General features: G+C 40.6%; 1 protein-coding gene across 5 annotated transcripts in view; it reads left to right on the forward strand.

Annotated features, from left to right (window-relative positions):
• cntnap2a (contactin associated protein 2a) overlaps window positions 1-24,375 on the forward strand; it is a 297,333-nt gene that overhangs the window by 217,285 nt on the left and 55,673 nt on the right. For all 5 annotated transcript variants that reach the window (XM_054765349.1, XM_054765351.1, XM_054765353.1 and 2 more), the window contains 2 exons: window positions 16,432-16,588; window positions 18,767-18,894. In XM_054765349.1, coding sequence (XP_054621324.1) covers window positions 16,432-16,588; window positions 18,767-18,894 — 285 coding nt within the window. The remainder of the gene's footprint in view (window positions 1-16,431; window positions 16,589-18,766; window positions 18,895-24,375) is intronic.

The raw sequence follows: 24,375 nt of genomic DNA on the forward strand, positions 1-24,375 counted from the left end.
GTCCTCCCTTTGGAAAACGTGATTGGCATTAGAAATTCCCCACCATCATCTCTGCTGTAAAAGTTGCATCATTTCTTGAATGAACAGGAAATGCATGGCTGTAGACGTCCAAAAGGTATCCCACCTGAGCAGTCGGCTATTTATACTTTAAAATGCACGCATCAATACAAAAAACATTCTTATGTTTACATATCACAATACAAAATAAGACAAAAGATTACGTAAGTATGGAAACTAGACATTTTCTGATGACACTTTTGGAAAAACTTGGGGAATCCTGGCCCCTAACTCGCTCCATCGCATCCTGTTGTTGTCCTCGTGTAAACTCCATCTGAACCCTCCGTTGGCGCATCCAACGAGGTGTTCTACAGATCTCGCAGATGCAACGCTCAAGCTGTCAGACCAAAACAAAGCTAGCTTTTTATGCCCCGAGCCAACACAGCAACCGAACAATGCGGGTCCCTCATTACGGAATACAGCATTTAATGAGCAAGCACAATGCAGGTGCAGTTTCACCTGTCAGCCGCGTTGTCATCACTAAAATGGTCATCATGTTCCACGGAACATTACTAACTAGCTATTAGGGAATGATAGGCAGCTAGAGGAGCCACCGAACGTTTCATCTGTCATTTGTTGACTTGTTACTGAAGTTGGATCGTTTTGCCTGGTAATTACCAACATAAAAGTCGATTTGAAGGTTTTATTACGCTGCGTAAAGTGAACTGTTGTAACCTTAATGTGCTGCATAAATGTTCTTGGCGTGGGCGTGCTGATTTGTCTGCAGCGACTTCCTGTCTGCAGCTTTTTGGGGTTGCTTTAATGATGATGAAACTTAAGAAAAACATAAATCACTGTGAAATGCTATACAATTTGAACCCTACCAGAGCTACTGCAAAGGTTTCACAAGGGTTGTGTAGTAATAATGTTATTTTTTGACTTCCATTCATAAATATAAACTATAATCACCATCAACCAACTGCACACTACCATTACTGCCGCTAACAGATATTTATGCTGCTTGTCCTCGTCGGATAATTATCCGAGGGTGGCATTAACGTGAACATTATGTCTTAAAGCATTAAACGTGAGGCACTTACGCTGCATTATTAAGTCAAACGTTTGCAGCAGATCTTCCAGTATCAATGGGAAGACTGAGCTGCTGTAAGCATTACAGTCTGCCCCCATACATTAAGATAAATGCATGAGGTCGTTCATGTGGATAACTATCGCATGTCACTGCCACAGTGAATCATGTTGCAAGTCTCTAATTGAAGACACGTAGAAGCTAGAACACCAGCATAATCTACGTGTTTCGAAGACGATGCTGGATCGAAACAGGAAGTATTGTAAACATTGGCAACGGTAGTGATGTTCACACATCACATGTCCAAAAAGGAGTAGGAAGAAGCAGATCTTATTTCATCCCTACTACCCCTACTACTCCACGTCCCAGCAATTACTGATAGTGTGTTCACTTCCTGTGTTTAAAATGAAAGGGGCCATGTTTACATTTTCTAAACCCAGCCCAGAAAACAAGAAACAAGAAAACACAGCCTGCAGCTTTTGACAAAGTGTATTTATTCATATGAATTAATTCTTTTTTTCCTCCTGTGTTTTTATTCTAATTATATTTTTACTTTTTTTTTAAGTCAAAATATTTTTTAAAAATAAAAAAAATATTTAAAAATTAAACGGTAAAAAACGAGCAAAAAACGTAAAATGAGAAAAAGTTATTAATTAACTTTTTGTTTAAAAACTTATATAGTTCTATTTGTAGAACTATATCGTTTTTTTATAGTTTTTATAGTTTTATATAGTTGAGAAAAGTGTATAAAGTGTATGGTGAGGGGTTTTACAGCCTTAAAAATATACTGTAAAAATTGTTAACAAAGTTGGCTACTTCGCGGATTTCACTTATTATGTGCTTTTTTGGGAACCTAACCCCCGCGATAAAAGAAGGAACACTGTATTACATTTTTTTCTCATGGATACTTAATAAATGTTGCACATAAAGGTTGTAGGTGTGGATTGATGACAAAAAGGCCATTAACTCATTCAATACCAAACACATGCGTTTTTTTATAATCCCAAACGCCTGATCCCAACACCATATTTATACATCTTTTACGTTATTTTGCGTGAGAAGCAAAAAGAGGTGGTGATGGATCTCTCTACGATCTCTCTCTCTCACTTCAGAGCAATTTTAAGCCATGAAAACGGCCACAAGGTGGCAGAAGTGCATTTGATAAGAGCTCGGCAGAGATCATGTGAACGGAAAAATCATACATGACAGGAAGGAGGAAGTGAGAGAGCGTGGAGGAGTGTGGCGTGCAAAAGGTTAGTCATTGTAGGGAAATTTTAATGCATGCACATGCACACACACGTGTGCACACACATGCAACACATAGTTTACTTCCAAATGCGAAAAGTGTAAATAGTCCATGATAGTAAATTTTGAAATAAATTGTCATTTTGATGTAAAACAACCCATTTTTGTCTTGTTTATGTGGGTATCGTTGTTTAGACATGTCAGCTGTCACAAAAGCAAAAAATATTTGTGTCAAAGGGGAAGTTATGCTTGAGGTTTTCTCCCTTTTGTAGTCAGGAACTGATATTTTCCTGAAACTTACCTATGTTCTACTGCTGATTACTAAAGAAACAAAGTATTTTTTCTGCTGAAAGACGGCAGTCTAATCGTCTGAAATGGGGTTGTCTTTAAGAAAATGGCTGGGATTGAATGAGTTCATGGCCAATTATGCAAAGTAGACGACAACATCATCTAGCACCCTAACCCAAGTTCATGGTGTGATATTTGTCCATAAATTGTTATTTTGATGTAAAACAACCCTTTTTTTGTGTTGTTTATGTTGGTATAGTTGTTTAGATATTTGAGCTGTCACAAAAGCAAAAAATATTAGTGTCAAAGTGAAAATTATGCTTGTAACGTATCTTTTCACAAAAAGCTGGTTCCTGTAGTTAGGAACAGATATTTTCCTGAAACGTACCGGTACCTATGTTCGGCTGCTGATTACTAAAGAACAAAAAAAGGTAGAAACAAAGTATTTTTTTCTGATGAAAGAAGGGAGTCTAATCTTTCTTTTGGTAGCTTCCATGTTTATACAACATGATATTCCGTGTGCCTTGAAAGATCAGTCAAAATGGTCTAAAATGGCCGCTACTGGAGGGGTTGTCTTTTGAAAAATGGCTGGGATTGAATGAGTGATGATGTGTGCTGTTACATTGTGCACGCTGCGCCCCTGTCCATGTCGAAGCAGCAAACAAGTTCCGCACAAAGATGTACCTCGGAGCTGAGTCGCAGTGTTGTGCTTGGAGACAAAGAAATGGGTGGAAAAGAAGGTGAAATTTGGAGTAACTCAAAGGACAGAGGGTGATTTTAAAAAGTAAGCAGAAAGCCTGCAAAGGAGATGGGAGTGAAAGATAGCGAGGCAGGAGAGGCTGAGAGGAGGGAGTGCAAAGAGAAAGGAACGCTCCACCGCCTGAGTCAACCTTTACAGAAATCAATAACTCAAGCTAAGATGGAGACAGCAGGGCAATGAGGGAGAGAACAGAGCGATGGGAATACCAACGGGGGAAAAAGAGAGAGGAGTCGAAAGAGCAGACAAAGATAAAACCAGAATAGCGCATGTAAGCGAGGTGGAATGATCATCATAATAAAGAAGGTTACCGGGTCTTTGGGCGCTCGGGGGAAACCCACCGGGTTTGTGTGTGTCTTGTCCCTGTCAGGGACCTCTTCACCTGTGGATTGAGTGCAAACAAAGAGCGGTGACAGAGTGGAGCAGAGGAGGAAAATGGTGGCGAGCTCGATGAGAGGAGAGTGTCAAAGGTTATTTTTTTGTTCTCCTGTGAAAGAACCACTGTGGACTTCTCGAATGTCTGCTCTTCCACTCGATACCTTTTTTAACCTCAGTCGTCACCAGATTATAATCAATGCTTTCAGACCATTCTCAACCCGTCGCACAAATGCATGCGTGACATTTTCAAAGGTGGGAAAGTTTGATTTTTATTCACGCTGTATATCTGCTACTATGGCTGTCCTGGTTTGTGTCTCATTTCAAGTTGTTCTATTTATTCTGCACGCCTGTCATGAAATAGAATGAATGGGCCTGCTACGCAACACACGCCAATGGAGAAACCTCTGAAAACCTCTAATGGTGATGGAGCCAAAACAACACATTTGACCAAGAGAAGCCCATCCAGTGATACAACATGCATGGAGCTTCTTAGCTTGGTCTGACCTGAAGGATGCATTGCATGCAGGCCCATAAAAACTGTCTGGAGGAATGGTCTCAATGAGTATACGAGTCGTCCGAGTTGGACACCGTTTGGCCGGCATTCGCATACAATAAAACTTGTATGCGAATGAATAGGGTGGACAGCGCGTCGCATGCTTGTATAATAACTGGCAGCAGGAACAAATGCATCGAGGCACAACTGTACCTATTGTTACAAGCTCATTATAACCTTTGTGGGTTGTTTCTAGGTTTTTCTCTATTTTTGTTGTGCAATTGAGTGTACAACACGTTGAAGTTGAGTGCCAGTGCGTGTGCTCATGCATGAGCAAGCACCCCATAAGCTCCTTGCGTTATTTCGACCAGTTGTGTTTGTGGCGGGATGAGTGTATGGAGCGTCTACGTTGAGTGCCCGTGCTTGAGCAAGCTAAGGCAAGCAGAATGATTCTATACCACCGCAAACCAAAAGTAGAAAACACGCGATCTTCTCTTCACACCACGAGAAGAAAGCGACGCCGTGACGAGCGTGGCACCCGCTTGTCAACTGACTGCACATCCCCCTCATGTGAAATATAAAAGAAAGTTTTAATGTGATTTGTTGACAACTGACAGACACAACAAAGACTTTGTGTCGCAGCGCCTTTTAATGGAAATGAATTTAAATCATTTTTGTGTGAGGTTGAGCTGCTCCGTCTCATGTGAGCCTCAGTAGTTCGACAAGATGGCAGGTAATGAACGAAGGCTGAGGTGTGTCCCAAGATTTTTGTCCACATGATGTCATCTACCGTCCTCAAAAACGTGTTGGTTTTAAAATGGAATGTCTTATTTACCCACAACTTCATAATCAATGTCCAAAAACAGCTGCCTTTTTATGAATGCCTTGTGATGTTTGTGTTGCATACTTGGATAATCCTTTCAAGGTTTACTGAGCGACAAATATCATAGCTTAGTGTTGCAGCTTTGATGAATATTTTTCACAGTTTTTTCTTAGAAAATATTAATGCTCAACCAGGGAGTGATGTGATGTTTGAGACTGCAACTGTCCGAGGAGCTGTTTGCTTTTGCTAGCGGCATATGCATATCCGTAGCCCCTTTGCCGTGAACTTTTAGTGGTCCTGTGTCATTTGCGTTTCCACCACTTCTTAAACTTCAAGGTATCAACATTTGTCAGCACAGCTCGCTCCTCCATAGTTCCTGGAACTTTGCAGAAAGTACCTCGTGGCTAGGAGGAACATTTTCAGCCCCTAGAGGAACTTTTTTTGCCCGTGTAGATCTTGCTGCGAACACAGAGGGGTTATTTCATGATGAGGACATTTCCTCATAATGTTCCTGCGGTGGAAAGGGGGCTTATTAAACCGCGGGTGTACAAAGAGCGGCGCGGGGGCCATTTTGTGGTAAATGGCTTTTTAAAAATTTTGTATTATCATTTAAAAATATAATTTAACAAAACAAAAGACAAAAAAAAGTGGAAAAATAAGTAATTTTACAAGAATAAAATATAATTTAACAAAACAAAAGACAAAAAAAGTGGAAAAATAAGTAATTTTACAACAATAAAGTCAAAATATTAAGAGTCGTACTTTTAACAAAAACAAGTCAACATTTTCATAATAATAATATAATATATTCACAATATTATGAGGGAAAAATAACATTTTTGTAGCATAAAAAAACATTTTAAAAAGTCATACAATTACAAGAAACAAACAAAACAATGAATAAAGCTGTCATTTTTGGAAAATCAGGTGACAAAAAAAAAGATATGTTATGAGAATTAATTAATTGAAGAAAGTTGAACTAGTTGGAAAATTTACATGAAAAAAATGAAAAAAAAACCTACTTTTATGAGAATAAAGTAAAAATCTATTTTATAAAAAGTATATTCTAACGAGAAAAAAAGTTTTACAAGAATAAACTCGGAATGTTATGAGGGAAAATAATGTCATTTTTGTAGCATACAGTTCAAGTATTTAAGGAAAAATATGTTCTTTTTCTTTTAAGAGTCGGAATATTATGAGAAGCAAACACAACAAAATAAAGTTATCATTTTTGTCAAATTTGGTTGGGGGGAAAAGTAAATAAAGTGATAAGATTATTGAAATTAAATCATAATATCGCAAGAAGAAAATGTCTGTAATTATTTGAAAGATAAAATCAAGTATTTTGGGAAAATGGGGTTGGGGTTCAAAGACCGAAGTTCATACCAATTATACACTTTTTCACCTATATCACAAAGCTGAGATGCAGTTTTTTTCTTGAAATAAATATCACTTCTAAACTCAAGCTACTGAAGCTGAAATAATATATTTTTGAAGTATATGGATACAATAAAAACGTACCTGTTTAATAAATGTGCGAATGTTCTCAAAGAAGTCCCTTTTTAATAGGTGACAGGTGTGTAAAAGGTGTCAAACAGCCATAATTTAACACCGAAACTTCATTTTTGTATTCACAAATGACTGAAAATCATACGTGTGTATTTAGTTAGTCAGTGGCTGACCCCAGCAGTTACAATCTCCAAGCGAGACATGATTAGCGTGCTAAATAAACAACACTGCTGTCTAAAATACCACATGTTTTAATCCACGCAGGTACCACGTAATTATAGTTGCACGTCACCATAACAAGAAGCGTCCGGTATGCTCTGTATCATTACATTTGTGTGCCTAGCTGCATCATACTTAATGAATTATTGCAGCCACTGTAAATAAAACACCAATCCACTTTGACTGAAAGGGTCAAGTGTTAAATTGTGTATTTATGTTCATATATAAGACACACCAGCCAGCCACACTATGGAGAAATAAAAGTGTGGGATAAGGAATTGGAGGACTGGTGTCGACAGTACAATCTTCACACCTTACCTGAACTTCCTGCCACATACTGGTGTTACGGAGAAGTTGTCCGTCTTCTCACAGCCAGTCTGTCACCTCTCTTATCTCCCTTGTCATGTCCTTATGCGGCGCGTCCGTCATTTTTCTGTTCTCACGCTCTGACTGTCATGTCTTCCTCCTTTCTCACAGCTTTGATTTTCCCCCACATCGGCCTCCTCCATATTCATAAGCGTTGTTTTGTGCGTCCTCATGTATGACAAGCCCGAGGGGGAAAAAGTAGTTTGGCAGAATCCATTTTCCCCCTGATCTATGTGTCCACCGGCCTTGACCTGAGGGAGACATGGCGATAAACACTGAGATGGATCGCCGGTAATGATGATGATGGTTGTTTATGGTTGTCAGACATTTTTCAATTACAGTGCCAGCCGGAGTGTTGTGTGTGCACTAATTGTGTTGCAGTTGTGTATGCACACATATTGGGTTGAAGAGGGTGTGGGATTGTGTCCTTTGTCCAGCAGACACGCCAATTAGGGCCACAGCTATTGATATTAATTCTCCTTTCTCCTCCTCTTCTTGCCATTCGGAGGTGTTTTCATTTAATGGCTCAGTGATGACCTGCGACGGTATGTGTGTAGACAGGCGCCCCGGTATGCATAGTGAATTTACTAGAGCATAAAGCTATGCCTAACAGCGGGCAAAGGAAGGCGGCTCATCATGTGAACTGTCAGGGAGGTGCGTCACGTTACGGGTGCTCTCAGGTAGAAAGTGTTGGAAAAACTCATTATTCTTCCCCCGGCCTGTCTGCCACGTATGACGCGGACATCCTCACTCACGCGGCAAGCACCGGCAAGTAAACCCTCCTCTTTGGATTCTTGATATTGTACTGGGGGCGATAGTCATATGATCGTTTAAAAGGAGCTATTGTGTGTTTGGTCGAGTCGGAACACGATGATCCGAACCCTAGCGTGCACCAAACCAGTGGACTGGGAACGCTTGAGAAATGGGTCCTCCTGCAATGACAAAATGACAGCAAAAAGCATGCAGAAATGATAAATGTGTAAGTGAAAATGCTTTGAAATGTGTGTCTCTCTGCTTGCAGGATCATGGCGCTCTTTTAGTCGTGGGTTTCAGAAGCTTTTTCATGAAATCGAAGCTGATGAATTTAGCAGAATATAAAAAGAACCAACGTATTCAACCTCGCCGACACATTTTGGTTTGGAATAAGCATGGAGCTCGTTGCAGGGGCCGATGACGTCATCAACTCATTTGCTTAATTGGACATGTGGCATGAGTGCTTTGATGCCATGTCTGCACGAATACGGATTCTTTGAAAAAACACATATTTTTCAATGCGTTTAGGTTTCTCATCCAGCTTTTTGTCCTTGAGAACTTAAAAGCAGGTAAAACAGAGCTTGTTGGTATGTAACAACAGAACATGAAGTTATTTACGTAGGAGTGTTTCCCATATTTGCCATATAACAGGCGCAGCCCAATTAAAAAATATCTTCATGATGTTGTCTGGGCTACATGGAAGCAAGCGCGGATTTTAAATATAGGCTTACTGCACAGGTCGTTGTACACCTAATATTGTAGCATAGTTGCTGCTGGGCTACCCAGCATGCCTTGCGGGCACCTTGGAAATAGAGTTTAGGTGTTTGTTAGTTGTTTTAATACCCATATAGTAGTAGTATTTCATTTATATTGTGTGTTAACGTGTATTATTTGGTTCGTACCAGTGTCTCGTGTGGTAACACCTTGTTTGTTTGCTTCCATAAGCAAGCCGTAGTGCCTCTGATCATATCCTCATGTGGACTCAAGAGCACCACAATATAACAACGATGTGTTATACTCTAATCTCTCGACGCTTCAAATTTCCCTGCTTCACGCTAGCACAGATTTTCAAAATGTATTAATAAATTATCCCTGTTTTGTGGCTGACTACAGCCTAGCAAATTTTACACAGTTTTGGCCTAAATTAAACATTTTCAGGCATAAAAACGGCTACATGAACTAACATGCAAATATAAGTCATTCAGAAGACTCATCCAAAGACGTAGTGATGATATGTAGTATTCTACATTGGTCGCTAGGTGTCAGTAATGTTAGATTAATAAGGCAATAGTCACTGCTGGAAGTACTGAACAGAAACCGGAAGTAAAAAAGGAAACAAACTCTTCCAATGCTAACATGTGTGAGTCTATATTATGTCTTATTGTCTCTTATTGTATCTATAGTAATACAAATGTAAAGGTGACTTTTGGGATGTTATTTCATGTCTAGAGGACTCTAATAATGTTAGAAACTGTATTTAAAAGGTTTTAAACAAGTTTTCTATGCTAGGAAAACATTCTATTTATAAATAAGGAATCATACTTTGTGGGAATTCACTTACCACGGTCGGGTCTGGAACCGATTAACCGCAATACACGAGGGATCGCTGTTATGCTAAATCAGTTGTGGACATTTTTTCAGGCTTCTGAATGGCCATTGTTTTTATGTGGTGTGCACGAGCCGTGGTAAGAAGCTAGGAGAGGTTACAATGCCATCTACTGTACGGAGTTGGAACGACAAGCTACACACAGTCCTGTTTTGTGTTTGTGAGCGAGGGCAAACGGGCAGCGCCAAATCTAAAAACAAGTGCATAATTGTATGCATAAATATGTTCTTTACTGCACAGCCTTTGGTCACATGACTAAAATACCAGCGTGAACATGAAGGGAACCACACCAAAGTGTGCACAAATAGAATATTTATATTTTTGCCCAACAAAGGACACAATAACATTTTGGTTTTGATTTATTTTTGGATTTGATCTGGCACCAAATGAGTAATTTGTGGCATCACCACTATTAGATGATAGTTGGCTCGTCAACTTGACGCGGAAATGAAGGCTCGATTTAGTGATCAATGCTCTCTGATTGCAGGCGTGCTTGCTCGGCTTCCTTTCCTTTCCTTTGTTGCACACGTTTCTCGGCCGATTTTTGGCCTCAATTGTCCGTCAACGTAATTGTGTGCAACAATCCGTAGCGCTCCGAGTTGCATCATCACTGGATATCTGAACAGGCCATCATTTAAATGTGATTGCTCCACAGCGCCCCTAATGGTCAGCACTTCAACTTGTCTACTCTCCAGTCGCAGTCGTTTGATATGCAGTGTAGCCCTTCTGCAGATCAAACCATGTGGGATCGACAGGGGAGGGCAGCATGTGTTTCAAATGCAGCCTCAGATCTCGATCAGAGCGGGGAGAGTTTGCCAAATTGGATTAAAGAGCAGATTAAATCAGGACTAATAAGAACACGAAGAGATTAGATGCCAGGCAAGAGTCATAGAGAGGCAGATAGACACTGTACAGACCAAAGACGGAGGGACTGAGGAGGTAGATATGAGAGATGAAGGCAGAGGAAATGCCTACCGAAGAGCAAGTGGAGAGATAATGGGGAGACAGATAAAGCCATAAAGGGTCACTGAGGCTAGAAAACATGAGAAAGCAAGAAAAATGTGTGAAGCCTGGAGTGTGGCGAGGGCTGTACGTGGGACTGATCAAAATTGGAGCAATGGCAGCAAGGGCGAGGGGTTCTTTGAGTGATGAATAGGTGGTCCAAAGATTGACACAAAAGACACATTCTTGTCGAGATCAGCACAAAGACAAAGAAGGAGATGCGCGCGCGCGAACACACGCATTTCCAAACCCACGAGGCATTAGCGATGATTGTTCAGAGAAATCCCAGGCTAATATAGCTCCCCCTCCCGTCTCCACAAAAACAGATGTGAAGATGATACGGGGCTAACAAAGAGCGTCCCGGTGCTGAGCGCCGAGACACGGCTCTGCTCTCGACAAACACAAACAAACGACAAAAGAGCTGGAACCAGTGGCGTCGTGACGAAGATGAATTGATCCACTACTTTCCTGACCTGCTGGAGGGAAAATTGTTGTTGTCTTATCCGGAGCCCTTGAGAACATGATGATGTGTGAATAGTAATACAGAGGCTTCTCAAGGTCAAACTGCACCACTAAGATGCTGCATCTTCAAATACTATTGAAGGTCTGTTGTGGAGGCTACTGCCACATTCATACTGAGGATTGCGTTTGTGGGTCCTTGCCCCGTAGGTCGAACAGCTCAGAATTTCAATCTATGCCCAGGCTGAGCAACATGTTATCCCTCTTGCGTTGTGGACCACAGTGTTGTATGCATGTGTGTTTGGGTACCACTGCTAACCCAATAGATAGACTAAATAGGCTAAACGCAGGGGCGTCAAACTGGTTTTCTCCATGGGTTACATCGCAGTAGGTCCACCTGTAACTGTGAACCCATAAATGTAACGTGGCATCATGATATTATTACACATTTGATTATTTACTTAATCTTCTAAAAGGGGTTTGACTCTAATTGCATGCAGTACACATTTTCTGTCAAAATGAACATTTTTTTTTTTATTATTTTATCATTTTTAAAAATATTTTTTGGTAAATAGTAAATAGGGGCGGCATGGCTCAGGTGGTAGAGTGGTCGTCTCCCAACCTGAAGGTTGCGGGTTTGATCTTCCGTTCTCCCGTCATCATGTTGAAGTACCCTCGGGCAAGATGCTGAACCCCCAGTTGCTCCCAATGCTTCGTCATCAGTAGGTAAATGTGCTAACAGTGTCAAAGTGTTTTGAGTGCCTTGGAGGGAGAAAAGAGCTATATAAGTGAAAGACCATTAATTCTCGCAACTCTCTCACTTTTAAGCCATAAAAACGGCCACAGGGTGGCAGAAGTGCATTTGATAAGAGCTCGGTAGAGATCAAGTCAATCACACATGACAGGAAGGAGGAAGTGAGAGAGCGTGGAGGAGTGCAACATGCCGAAGGTTACGCATTGTGGGGAAATTTTAACGCATGCACACGAACGCACACGCTTGCTCACACATGCACACACATGGTGTTATATTTGTAAATAAATTGTTATTTGGATGTAAAACAACCACTTCTTGTGTTGTTGATGTTGTGGTGTAATTGTTTCGCTATTTGAGCTGTCACAAAAGCAAAAAATATTTGTGTCAAAGTGGAAGTTATGCTTGAAATGTATCTCCCTTTTGTAGTCAGGAACTGATACTTTCCTGAAACTTACCTATGTTCTACTGCTGATTACCAAAGAACGGAAAAAGGTAGAAAGATGTTTCTGATGTTTATACTGTATAGCCATAGAACACAACATTCTGTGTGCCTTGAAAGATCAGTCAAAGTCGTCTAAAATGGCCGCTACTGAAGGGGTTGTTTTTTGACAAATGGCTGAGTTAAGGAACTACGTGTCTACTTGGATTATGACCTGTATGGAGGGACAAATTGCTCAACCAGAACTTTATCTTTGCAGATTGGCAGACAGGCAGATGGTTTTTATATAGCCGTTTTATTTGATGCTCATTGGATTCAAGTGTACTTTGTGTGTACACTTGTAGATATATTTTGGACAACATATGATCCAGAATGGCCTTTTGGGCCTGTCATAGCCACTCTGCCAAGGAATCTTCAATGAAACCATTTTAATGAGTCCTCACGGGGGAGGTTGCAGCTGACACAAGTGTTTGGCAGCATGTGTTTTTTTTGATAGTTGAAATAATACACAGCAGAGCTTTTATAGAGAAGTAGTTACAATTAAAGCTTATTCGGCACCAGTAATTGTTGTGTAAGTGCAAAAACAAACAGCAGGTGGGTGTGGAAGTTGCACTTTGTTGGATTTGTACAATTAGTGTGGTGTTTTTATAGCACTTTTGTTGTCTTCAATATGTTTGCAAGGTCAAACAAAGCTGCCAATCAGCGTGGTCAATTTTGAAGAAAGCTGCACAGCCAAATGAGGGTAGACAAAAAGCAGCCTTGACTTAACCACCTACGCAGTTTTACTATGTGAAGCAGTCCATCAGGTTAATTAAAAGGGAGATGGAAGCTTCTGCTTTTGTCTTTTCTCGAGCGTCTTTGCTTGGGTGTGTAAAGAGATTGATGCAGTCGTCCTAATATAGTAGTGTTGTGTACTTTAAGTATCCCTGAGGCCACGAAAGCAGATCATCTCCAGGCTTTTACCAACAAACAGTGTTTCCCACAGGGCTGGCTCATGTGAACCATGTAATAGCCCAATAATAACGTGTTTATTCAACACATCAACAGGTTGTGTTGAGTATTCAACTCTGAAACTGGTGAATGGAGTTATTGACCACTCTGGGAGTCATCCAGTCATCAGATGGACTCATCAACATGCTAAAATATGGAGAAATTTTAATAGGTCAGATCAAATCAATTCAAAGTTTATTTGTGTAGCACCTTGCAACATCCCGATGGTGCCCAAGGTGCTTCACAAGAGTAAAAAGAAGTTATAGCAAATAAGAACAGGATAAGATCGAGTAAGATATAATAAAAACAACTAAAACAAAATAAAAATACATGCACACAACCACATCTAAAATACATATAATCATCATGTGTCAAAAAGTTTTTAAATGAGATTTAAAAACCGATAACTCTGTTATCGGCCGTAGCGCAGGTGGAAGGGAGTTCCAAAGTGTGGGGGCGAACGCAGCAAAAGCGCGATTCCTCCATTTTTTGTATTTCATCCTCTGGACTTTGAACTTGCCTGACCACAGAACTAATTTGCTTATCAAACTTTAGACCGTTGTCAGAAAACACGCCAAGGTTTTTAACGGCAGGAGCAAAAAGAAGGGTAGTTAGAAGGGAGTGTTAAAATTGGGTTCACTGTGCGGTGAATTGGCGGTAAAAAGAATGTACTGTTTTTCCTTCATTTAAATGAAATAAATTCTGGGAATTTTGTCATGTAGGCAGCAATGGAAGGGATCTAGTGTGTTCTTGTCACTGAATATTCCTGGTAGGTAGAGCTGTACATCATCGGCATAAAAATGAAAATGGATATTTTGGAGATGATGGGTCCTAATGGTGGCATGTACAATGAAAATAAGGTAGGCCCAAGAATGGAACCGTGGGGCACGCCAGAGGAGAGGGGAGCACTTGTAGACGTTGCACCAAATCGATCTGGGGCTATCGGAATTACTTGGTGGCGGGCCACCACAAATAAATGAATGTATGGAAAATTGAGATACTTCCTCTGAGGACATTTAGCAGCTTGTTCGGGGATAAGAATGAGGGATGAGAAACAATGGAGTGAAATAAGTGAACTGGAGCAGATAATGAACTTAATTTGGGCAGTTTGTGTTAGTTTATGCTGGGATTGTGGGGTTGAAGCTATCCGTTCCTTGTCATTGCAAATGTTGATGCAAAATCATAGGAGAACTTCAACGACAAGCTACCAGGACGGTTTGGAGGGGAAGGCGCGAGCCATGTGTTAAAAATAGGCATTCTATGGGCGTACCACTTACTTTCATTTATAAGATAAGATGAGATATGCCTTTACTAGTCCCACAAGGGGAAATTTATTTACTGGTGGTGGAACGTAACCCCTGGGGGTGGGGATATGTTGGATACATCAACAGACCCCAAAGGTTAGACAACAAGGTGTCTTTTTCAGAAAAAATACAGTCTTGCCCCTAATTTTTTCCTTGTTTTTTAAAATTTTATTTAATGTATTCCTTATTATCAATTGTTACATTTATGTTATATTTATTTTAATATTTATTATGAAAATACTAAAAAATAATTTAAAAACTAAAATAAAAAATATTAAATACAGATTTATTAAATTATTAAACTGTGTATATTAATGATGATTAACTAATTATTTAACAAGTATTAAATACATTTAAATAATAATAAATATAATTTAAATATTTAAAAATTCAAAAAATATATATTTCATTTTATATTTAAGATTTAGTTTATTTCTTATTCATTCCTCTATTTTTTTATTGTTGTCCCACATTTTTCACAGTGATGTGTTGCATGAACACACGCATGCAGCGACTACACTCGGGAATCATCGACAGTGTTTCCAGGGAAACTTAAACAAAATAATGTGCACCTGTGTTGTTTTCCTCCACACATCCCACTGCTGCGCTTCTCAGTCGAGTAATGCCAGTGACCCCTCTCTTCATGGCTCTCAGTTTGAGTCCTCTGTCAGTGTGATTCCACCTCTCTTCCTCCTCCTTCCTCCTGCACCTCTTTCCAGCTGTGCTGTCATCCGCGCACTCACCCCCTTCCTCAGCCCCCCTCTTATCAAGTCAGTTTGTTTTGGCAGGGCTTAAACTGCATCTCACATGAGACCTGGAACTGGGACAAAACACGATGCTCGATACAAAACATTGTGATGCCTTGCTGTTACAAACGCTTGTGCGGATTCTTACATCCAAGTTAAAAATGTAAACTGAACGGAATCTGCATTGAAGGGACCCCGACAAACTAAATGATGCCGGCACCACCGATGCACAGAACACATATGGAGACAATTACTTTAAAAATGGTGGCATTTGTGAGAGAGTTATTGACAAGGCGGTTGACTTTTCTGCAATAAGGATGAACCTATAACACTTTGATTCTCTCTCACGTTTATTGCTGCAAAAACTTTGTTAGGCCCCGTGCCTCCTGTTATCTGAAGCAAAGAAAACAATATTTCTTCATCCTCTTAAATACATAACACCTATGGATACAATCGCTGTAAATATACCAGTTTAAAGATTTCATTGTCGCCGATGGAATTCACCGTAGTGGTATTGACAACGCAGTTTGCTTTTGCTGGAATAAGGAAGTAAATGTAATATTGTTTTATTGCCTCTGACTTGTATGAATATATATTGCATCTGCTGTGTCCTTCTGCATATAGTTGCATTTCCATTTCCAAGGCTTCTTGTCAAAAATAAGCTTTAACCTTCATCCACTCGTCATCCTCTAATTCTAGTTTCAAATGGTCACAATATCTGTTTTTTTAATTCAAGTTCATATTCTATAAAGTGTACTTGGAAGTTTGCAGCACTTTCAGGCTAGTCATTGATCATGTTCATTAGTTATTTATAGGATCTGCTGCTGCGGCACCGTCATTACTCAGTGAATTTTGCTTGCCAGCATTTCCGCACAAATATTTTAAGGCTTAAAGACCAAACCTCAGTGTTTGAACACCGTCTTTTTTTTTTTTTTATCAAAAATGTGCAATCACAGATGTGATGTATGGCTTAGTGGGCCATCCAGCTGTGTAAAATATATTAAAGTAATATATTACAGTCACCATGCAGTGGCTACATGTCAATATGAATCACTTGAACGCCTCCAAAGATTTATTCATTCAGAATCAATCAGCTTGTAATAAGCAGTTTAGCCCTGATTAAATGTTGCGCTTTCTATCTAATGGATTTTTCACTGATGATAGTGTTCAGCGAATACACCGTTTGAAAACACGGTGTGATGTTTTGTCTCCACAGATGGGACCCCCTACACATGGTGGGTGGGCCGGGGCAGTGAGAAACACTTCTACTGGGGCGGTTCGGGTCCCGGCATCCAAAAATGTGCCTGCGGCATCGACAGGAACTGCACCGACCCCAAGTATGACTGCAACTGTGACGCCGACCACACGCAATGGTAAGTTAGATTAGCGCTGCAACGATTAATCGACTTATCGATGATGAGCATTTGCATAAATAATACACCACTAACAATGACGTGTCGAGAGCGTGACGAGACACCAGGAGACAGGCCAGTACACCGGATGAGGTGGAAAAAGGTACCGCAAAACTGCTCATGATGCTGGGTTTTTGCCCCCTTGCAGCACTTTCTATCTGTCCTGTCCTGTCCTGTCTCCTGGTATCTACTCCACGCTCATCATGATGATGAAGTGCTCTTTTTCATTTTTCTAACGAGTACAGAACCTGAGGACTTCAAGTCTGAAAGGGTATTTTTTTTTCTACACTTTCTGACAAAACAGCGAACAAAAGTGAAACTTCAGCATTTGTATCATAAGCCTCACATTTAATTCCATTTTATTTTGTTCTTTTCCTGCAAGTCTGGTTCAGTGGGCTTTACAGAGAGAAAGCCTGAGCAGATCTCAGTTGCCCCTTTCACACATCAAGGCACCGGGCCTTCCCAAAGGGAGCAACTCAACTGTCAGGTCGTCTCGCTCAAGGACACTTTGACACATTGACAGCAGGGATCAAAACCTCTAAAACCCAAAGTTCTAGAGACAACCAGTGCTATGCTATCTCAGCCCCGACATGATAGTCTGACTCACAGTGTCATAAAAGAAATAACACACACACAGGGCAAGCAGAACTGCTAGTGGATGATGATAAACAACTAGTGTATGTTAACCGTAAACACGTACTTTGAGCGACAATTTACAAAACGGTGCCGCAAAGCATGCTGGGAGCCAGCATCACTCCCACTAAAGCTACATGTTTAGACTTAACGTAGTTGTCGCCCCCCATTCCATTTTCTTCCGCTTACCTGGGTCCGGATCGTGGCGGCAGCCGTCTCAGTAAGTCGGGAAGTCCAGACTTCCCGACCCCCAGCCACCTCTTCCAGCTCCACCGGGAGGACACCAAGGCATACTCAGGCCAGCCACGAGACATAATCCCTCCAGCGTGTCCTAGGTCTCCCGGCTGGGCATGCCCGAAACACCTCGCCAGGGGCAATCCACCCTTTTCCGACTGAGAACCACAGCCTCGGATTTGGAGGTGCTGAGTCTCATCCCAGAAGCTTCACATTCATTTGGAAACCACCCCAGTAAACGCTGAAGGTCACAGCCTGATGACACCATCAGGACCACATCGTCTACAAATAGAAGAGATCCTAAGGCCCCCAAACTGGACCCTGTCGACACCTTGGCTGCGCCTAGAAATTCTGCCCATGAAAGTTAGGAACAGAATGGGTGTTAGTTGTTGCGCTATGTACAGCATGTGGTTGTAGGCAGGTAGTAGGCAAGGTCACTGCAGAATCGTTCTTGGTGATTTCTTTCCCAATTAAAGATCCTCTTTCTGTAAGGAAGCTAAAGTGCCTCTGATCATGTCTTGTGGAGATTCACGGCCACAGGCGGAACTTGCACTAAACTTTGATGTCAAGTAGGGGGCCACAAAATATGGAGACCCCTGCTCAACAAATCTTTTTTTTTACTTTTTAAAGAAGCTCATTTAGGACTAAAACTTAAAGGTCAGTGGGCCTATTAAGCAGACTCTCTGTTCTTGAACAGTAGAGCGTACACCTTCACTGAAGGCAGAGTGTGTCCTGCAATCTCATCACGCTCCTTTTGTCTGTTGTGGACGGTTTCTACTGCCGACATTTGCCTCCCCAGTCCACCAGTTTGTGTCCCAAAGATGTTTTGAGGCAGCTAATGAATATTGCTCGTAAGATAAACATCACAATTGGTTAAGGCTGTTTGTCTTCCGCTAATTGCCGTGTGTGAGTGATTTCATTTGCTTTCATGTCTCACTCCTCATCTCCAAGAACCGACAGGACTACAAATAAGTCTTATTGATGTCTTTGTGTTTGACTGATTGGGTTTTTAAAAGTATGACCCGCAGTTCTATTTTCAGTTTTTATTTTTGGCTGCACAGACTTTTTTTTTGTCTTATTCGCCCCTACATTAAATATGCAGTCCCCTTCAATAACAAGAACAACGTAATAATGCAAGTCATACATTTACATCATTTATCTGCTTTCATTTTTAATATCATCCCGTTTTTCTTCATTGAGCCTTCATAGATCGAAGGGCTCTTATAGTTTGATGTTTGCTAAGCTTAATCGTATCTTCATGTTCTCCTCCAGGAGAGAAGATTCCGGTCTCTTGACATATAAGGAACACCTGCCAGTCAGCCAGGTTGCCGTGGGTGATACCAACCGAGCTGGCTCCGAGGCCAAGCTAACAGTTGGGCCGCTGCGATGCCAGGGAGATGGTGAGTGTGTCATGGACATATATACGTTCCACTTGTTCCAGTCTTTATATATTTTGGACATGGATGGGCGGCTTATGTAATCGCTACAGAAGAACAGCACTTGGTGCAGGCCAGGCGCTGTGAAAACTGCATCCTATGATTTGTTCTTGAATCAATTATGGATGAAATCATTACTGTACATGAATAGATAATATGACTATAATTTCTCAAACAATGCTGTGTTTTACTGGGGGGAAAATTTGTTGTATCCTTTTTGTATCCTTTTCTCAAATACAGTAGATCCTTGCTCATTCGCGATTCAGCATTCACTGCCCTGTATATTCACAGATTTTTGGTAAAAAAAAAAATATATATATATATATATATAAAATAATATTTCTGATTTTTGATTTTTTTTCCAAAAATAAGCTTTTTTTTTTTTTTTTTGCAGAAAGCAAAAACATATGATTTACTTAGGCGGTACTAATTGATTAATACGTGATAATACAGGTACAGTACATGTACGACTGTTAAAAAAAAACATCATGTTTTCCGTCTTGCGTTGGGATTTCGCACCGATATAAGCGCCTCGGCCTGAGTTTCTGCCTCGCCTCGTTGGGACTTTGTCGTTTTTTCACACTTTTTTCTCAATTCCTCCAGGGGAACAGCGGCTCTCCCAGGCTTTACAGCCGCTTTGAGGCTCCAGGCGCCTCGGCCTGAGTTTCTTAAGAAAACTGTGTGTTTTTTTGTAGCGAAAAAATGACGTCCTATATTCAGCAGCTTGCTCAATCCATTTCCATAATATCGGTATTTTTTCCTTAATTTACAATATTCTTTATTATAAATTTTTTAATAGATTTCATATTTAATTAAGATAAAAAAATATATGTTAAAAATACATAACTCATATTTAATGTAATATTTATTGCTGTTCTGAATGTGCCCTGCGATTGGCTGGTGACCAGCCCAGGGGGTACCCCGCCTCACGCCCGAAGTCGGCCAGCATACCCGTGACCCTAGTGAGGATAAGTGGCATAGAAGATGGATGGATGGCATTACATATTATTGTACATAATTAATAATTATTATAAAAGAAATAGTAAACACCATTTAAATAATACATTTACATAAGATGAAATATGTAATAAAATAAATATTTAAAAATAATAACAGTATTTCTCAATCACTCAATCGGCCTATGTTGCAGTTGCACTTAACCATAGGCAAAAAATAATAACTTATAATAATAACTTAAATAATAACATAATTTTTTTTTAACAAGTTTCATTTTAAAAAATTCAGCAACACAGCAAAATGACAAGATAAAATGCTATTCCGCTAAAATAAAACAATATAATGTTTGTAAATCTCAAAGGTGTCCAGTAAATACAATATACTGTATGTACTGTAAGGTCCAAGTGGGTTTCAGCGCATTGTAGAGCGCCGAGGAGGTCGGTGGACTTACAGAACACCTTCTTTCAAAGCGAGTTAAAAGGTCAGCAGCGTTTCTCGAAGCTGGAGCACACTGTGCTTTAGAATTAGCAGTCGATCTTAAAAGGAGCTTCCATCTTTCCAGGAGGCCTGCGCTGCAAGAAGAGAAATGAAGACATAGGGTATGAAAGGCGTTGTGAGTATGGGGCTGAGTTACTGCAGCAGCAGCGGCCTAATTAGGAGGAAATGTGTGCATTAATGACCTCAGCTGCCGAGAAGCGCTATCATTTCCCAAATTCTCAGCTGGTTGCAGAGGCATGGCTGCGTAACCTTTTTGTGAAGGGTTCAACAAAGGTTGCATGATAAGAACGCCCCCGGTCTGGTTATGGCGCTAATTAAAAACGTTCCTGTTGACGGCGTGCGGACGCTTGTAACGGTTCGGGTCAGCAAGAGGCAGCTTTGTGTTTTGGTGTTAAATGGTAGAAATTTCCCAGACAAAAAGCCAATGGCAGCCGAGACTTCTTTGGAAACAGATGTTGGATTTGAAGGGGTACATCTTTTCATCATTTTACTCTGTGGTGCATTTTATTTTATCGTCCCAAGGCTAAACGTTTTTTTTTTTTAATTTCCTGGCGTGGCGCTCAATTTTGGTGTTTTTGCCCGCATCCAATATTGTCCAGCAGTTCATTTCCAGCAACTCTTTCCTCAAGCTAATGTCAGGCCTCACCTCTTTATCTCATACAGTATACCGATACCGTCCATTTCCGATACCGATATCAACCAATATCGTTAAAGGTAGCAGGTGTTCCCTTAAGCTAATGTCAGATCACACCTTTTTTACCGATGTCCGATATACCGATATTGTCCAGCACTTCATTTCTGATGCCAATATCAACCAATACCGATATTGGCAACAGGTCTTCCCCCCAAATTAATATCAGGTCACACCTTTTTTTTTTTATCTGATATGCTGATATTGTCTATTTCCATATTGTCCAGCACTTCATGACTGATATCGTTATAGTTAGCAGCCCTTCCGTCAAACTAATGTCAGGTCACACCTTTTATTCCAAATACCTGATATGCCGATATTGTCCACTTTGTTTCCAATACTGATATCAGCCGATACTGATATAGTTAGAAGCTGTCTTTTTACTGATATTCAGTATACCGATATTGTCTAGCACTTCATCACTGATACCAATATCAGCCAATACTGATAGGCAACAGGTCTTCCCCCAAATTAATTTCAGGGCACGCCTTTTTTACCTGATATCTGATATTGTCTATTTCCAATACAATATCAACCGATACCGTTATAGGTAGCAGCCTTTCCACCAAACTAATGCCAGGTCACACCTTTTTTGCCGATATTGTCCAGTACTTCATTTCCAATACTGATATCAACCGATACCAATGTAGGTAGAAGCTCGTCAAACTGTTTTACCGATATCCTATATACCGATATTGTCCAGCACTATATCCGATTCCGATATCAGCCGATACAATGCAGGCAGCAGGTCTTCCTCAGAATAATGTCAGATCACACCTTTTTTTACCGATATCCGATATACCGATATTGTCCAGCGCCTCATTTCCGATACCGATATCAATCGACCCCGTTATACTGTAGTTATCAGCACTGCCCTCCAACTAATGTTAGGTCACAACTTTTTTTACCGATGTCTGATATTGTCGCAACACTTAATTTCCGATATCGTTATCAACGGGGGGGTGGCGGGCTAGCAGGGGGACCGAGGGGAGGAAAAACAACAACTACAGAGCCAACCGATGTGCTTATGCACAATCTAAAGGGAAACGGGCTTCATCTTGAGGGGCTGTTTTCCGCTGGGTCCTACTGCTTGACCCCTCGCTATTTAATATAGTCTAACATCGTAGTACTTCATAGTACTATAGTATAGTAAAACACATTGAAGACAATACATGGACATGGACATTACTGCTCTGTCTATTGATACAGTTGCATTATAGAAAGTGCACCGCAACAGTTAAGGAGTCAAAGAAGCAGAAAAACAAAAAAGGGAAACGGCACAGCATGCTTTTCAGCCATTCATTCATTCAATTCCTATTAAAATGCCCATACACATTTCTTTTTATCCCCTTTTTTTTAACCCGGTAGCTCAAAAACCAAGCACAGTCATAGATTTTCACAATAAGGCGTTCAATCACCCAGAGTTCCTGGGTTCATTTGTTTCAGACGTGCTTTAACATGAAGGAACATCACGGGTTTACATTCAACTTCTAAAAAAAAAAAACAACCTAAAAGCACCACTGTGGTTTTGTGTCGAGTTCATGTGACTACGTAGATTCCTGTCGAGACAATGCTTGGATTATGGTTACTGCTCTCAAGAAGAGGACAATTTGCGCTAATGGCAAATGAAATTGCACATTATTAGAATGACTTTGCAGTGTAGTGTCCATTGAGGCTTTGTTGGAAGTATTAAAGGGGCTTTAGAGTTTGCTGCTGCTGGTTTGACTGGTTCTTAATTAAAAGCCGCCATGAGAGGAACAAGTGAAAGCAGGTCATGCACAGCACTTTGGTCCATTATTATACTGGACCAGCACTTGTGTGTGTGTTGCTCATTTTGTAGGGAAAAATGAGTCTGGGAAATGATCACGTGTGGACTACTTTTATTCTGATCAGATAACAGCAACTCTTTGCAAGCCGCTCCATCCTTTATCCTCTTCTATCGATTTCCCTGTAGTTTATCCAGTTTTTCTCTGTCGCTCTCACGCACACATATTGCCGTTTCTCTTCCCGCGTTCATCTAATCAGTACACTCTGTGTGGGTTTTGGTCAAGTGGAAAAAAAAAACACACAGATTTGGCCGTTCTTGTCCTATCGACGCTCATATTCGCTTCTCCCGTGCTACCTGCGGCGTGATTGATTAATTGCATCACTCGCACGGGTGCATCTGTCATGCTCGACGGTAATTTCATCGGCGATAATGGAATATAAGCTCACAAACAAAAAGGAAAGCTTCTAAGGCCGAGAGATAATCAGCATTTCTCGTCGCACACAGCCGCAACCTTTTCTTCCTAGGTTAGAACACATCGTGATGATAAGCTTGCCTCAAATTTAAGTTATTCATGTTAATAAACCTCCATTCAAGTTCTGAACTCGTCATATCTTCCGCAAATACTGCATAGTACATTACTCCAATCTCAATAATTATGCACTTGACCATTGTTGCCCCAAGCATAGTACATCGGTACCTATATTTTTGTTGTTTTTCCGTTCCTAAGGGTCCAAAAAAACGAAATCGTACGCAAGCCGAATACATTTTTTCCATGGGAAATAACAAATTCATTCCAGGCGCCCCAAAATATCAACACAAAACACATTTTATACGGAATTATTCCAATTTTACATGCGGAAAACAATGCAAAATACATATAAATGAATGAAATGGATAAACTAACCTTTGAGCCTTTTGCTACGACTTATTTTATGAATGCAAGAATGTTTTCTCTATGGATGCTGCGATGGATCGGCCGCCGACTAATATGGCTGATTTTGGTAAAGAAACACCTGATCGGCATATGCTTGATAAATACCTTTCAAAGCACAAACATGACGTGAATGTGCATGTGTGCCGTGTCACGTAGGGTCCCCAACACCCGTATTGACCCGACGCACTTTGTCCTGTATGTATAGAATCAACACTAGTCTATAAAACCTCAATGGTTTGTGTTTGACAGCTTGCAACAGGCTACGCTAATCCATTCCAGCGGGTTTGATGACTCCCTTGTCAAACCTATTGGTGTTGGACTTCTCTTGCATCTTTGTTTACACGCTTTGCCTAGCTGGTCACGGCCGGAGCTAACTAGCTAGCTAGCTAGAATTATCCGCCTAGCTTCACGTTTTCGGACTCCAAATGTGACTTTTTACCACAGTGACATTTTGTTTTTCAACAAACAAGCAATGCAGTGAGTTTGGACTTCCATTTTATTACGTCCATCGGGTACGTGCTAGCTTTTCTATTGTTGTCATTATACTAATGATGTCTTGTCCTCCAAACACAACACACTGTGTTGTTGTTTAATGAA

This window comes from Dunckerocampus dactyliophorus, chromosome 21 (genome assembly GCF_027744805.1).
Source record: "Dunckerocampus dactyliophorus isolate RoL2022-P2 chromosome 21, RoL_Ddac_1.1, whole genome shotgun sequence".
Classification (NCBI taxonomy): domain Eukaryota; kingdom Metazoa; phylum Chordata; class Actinopteri; order Syngnathiformes; family Syngnathidae; genus Dunckerocampus; species Dunckerocampus dactyliophorus.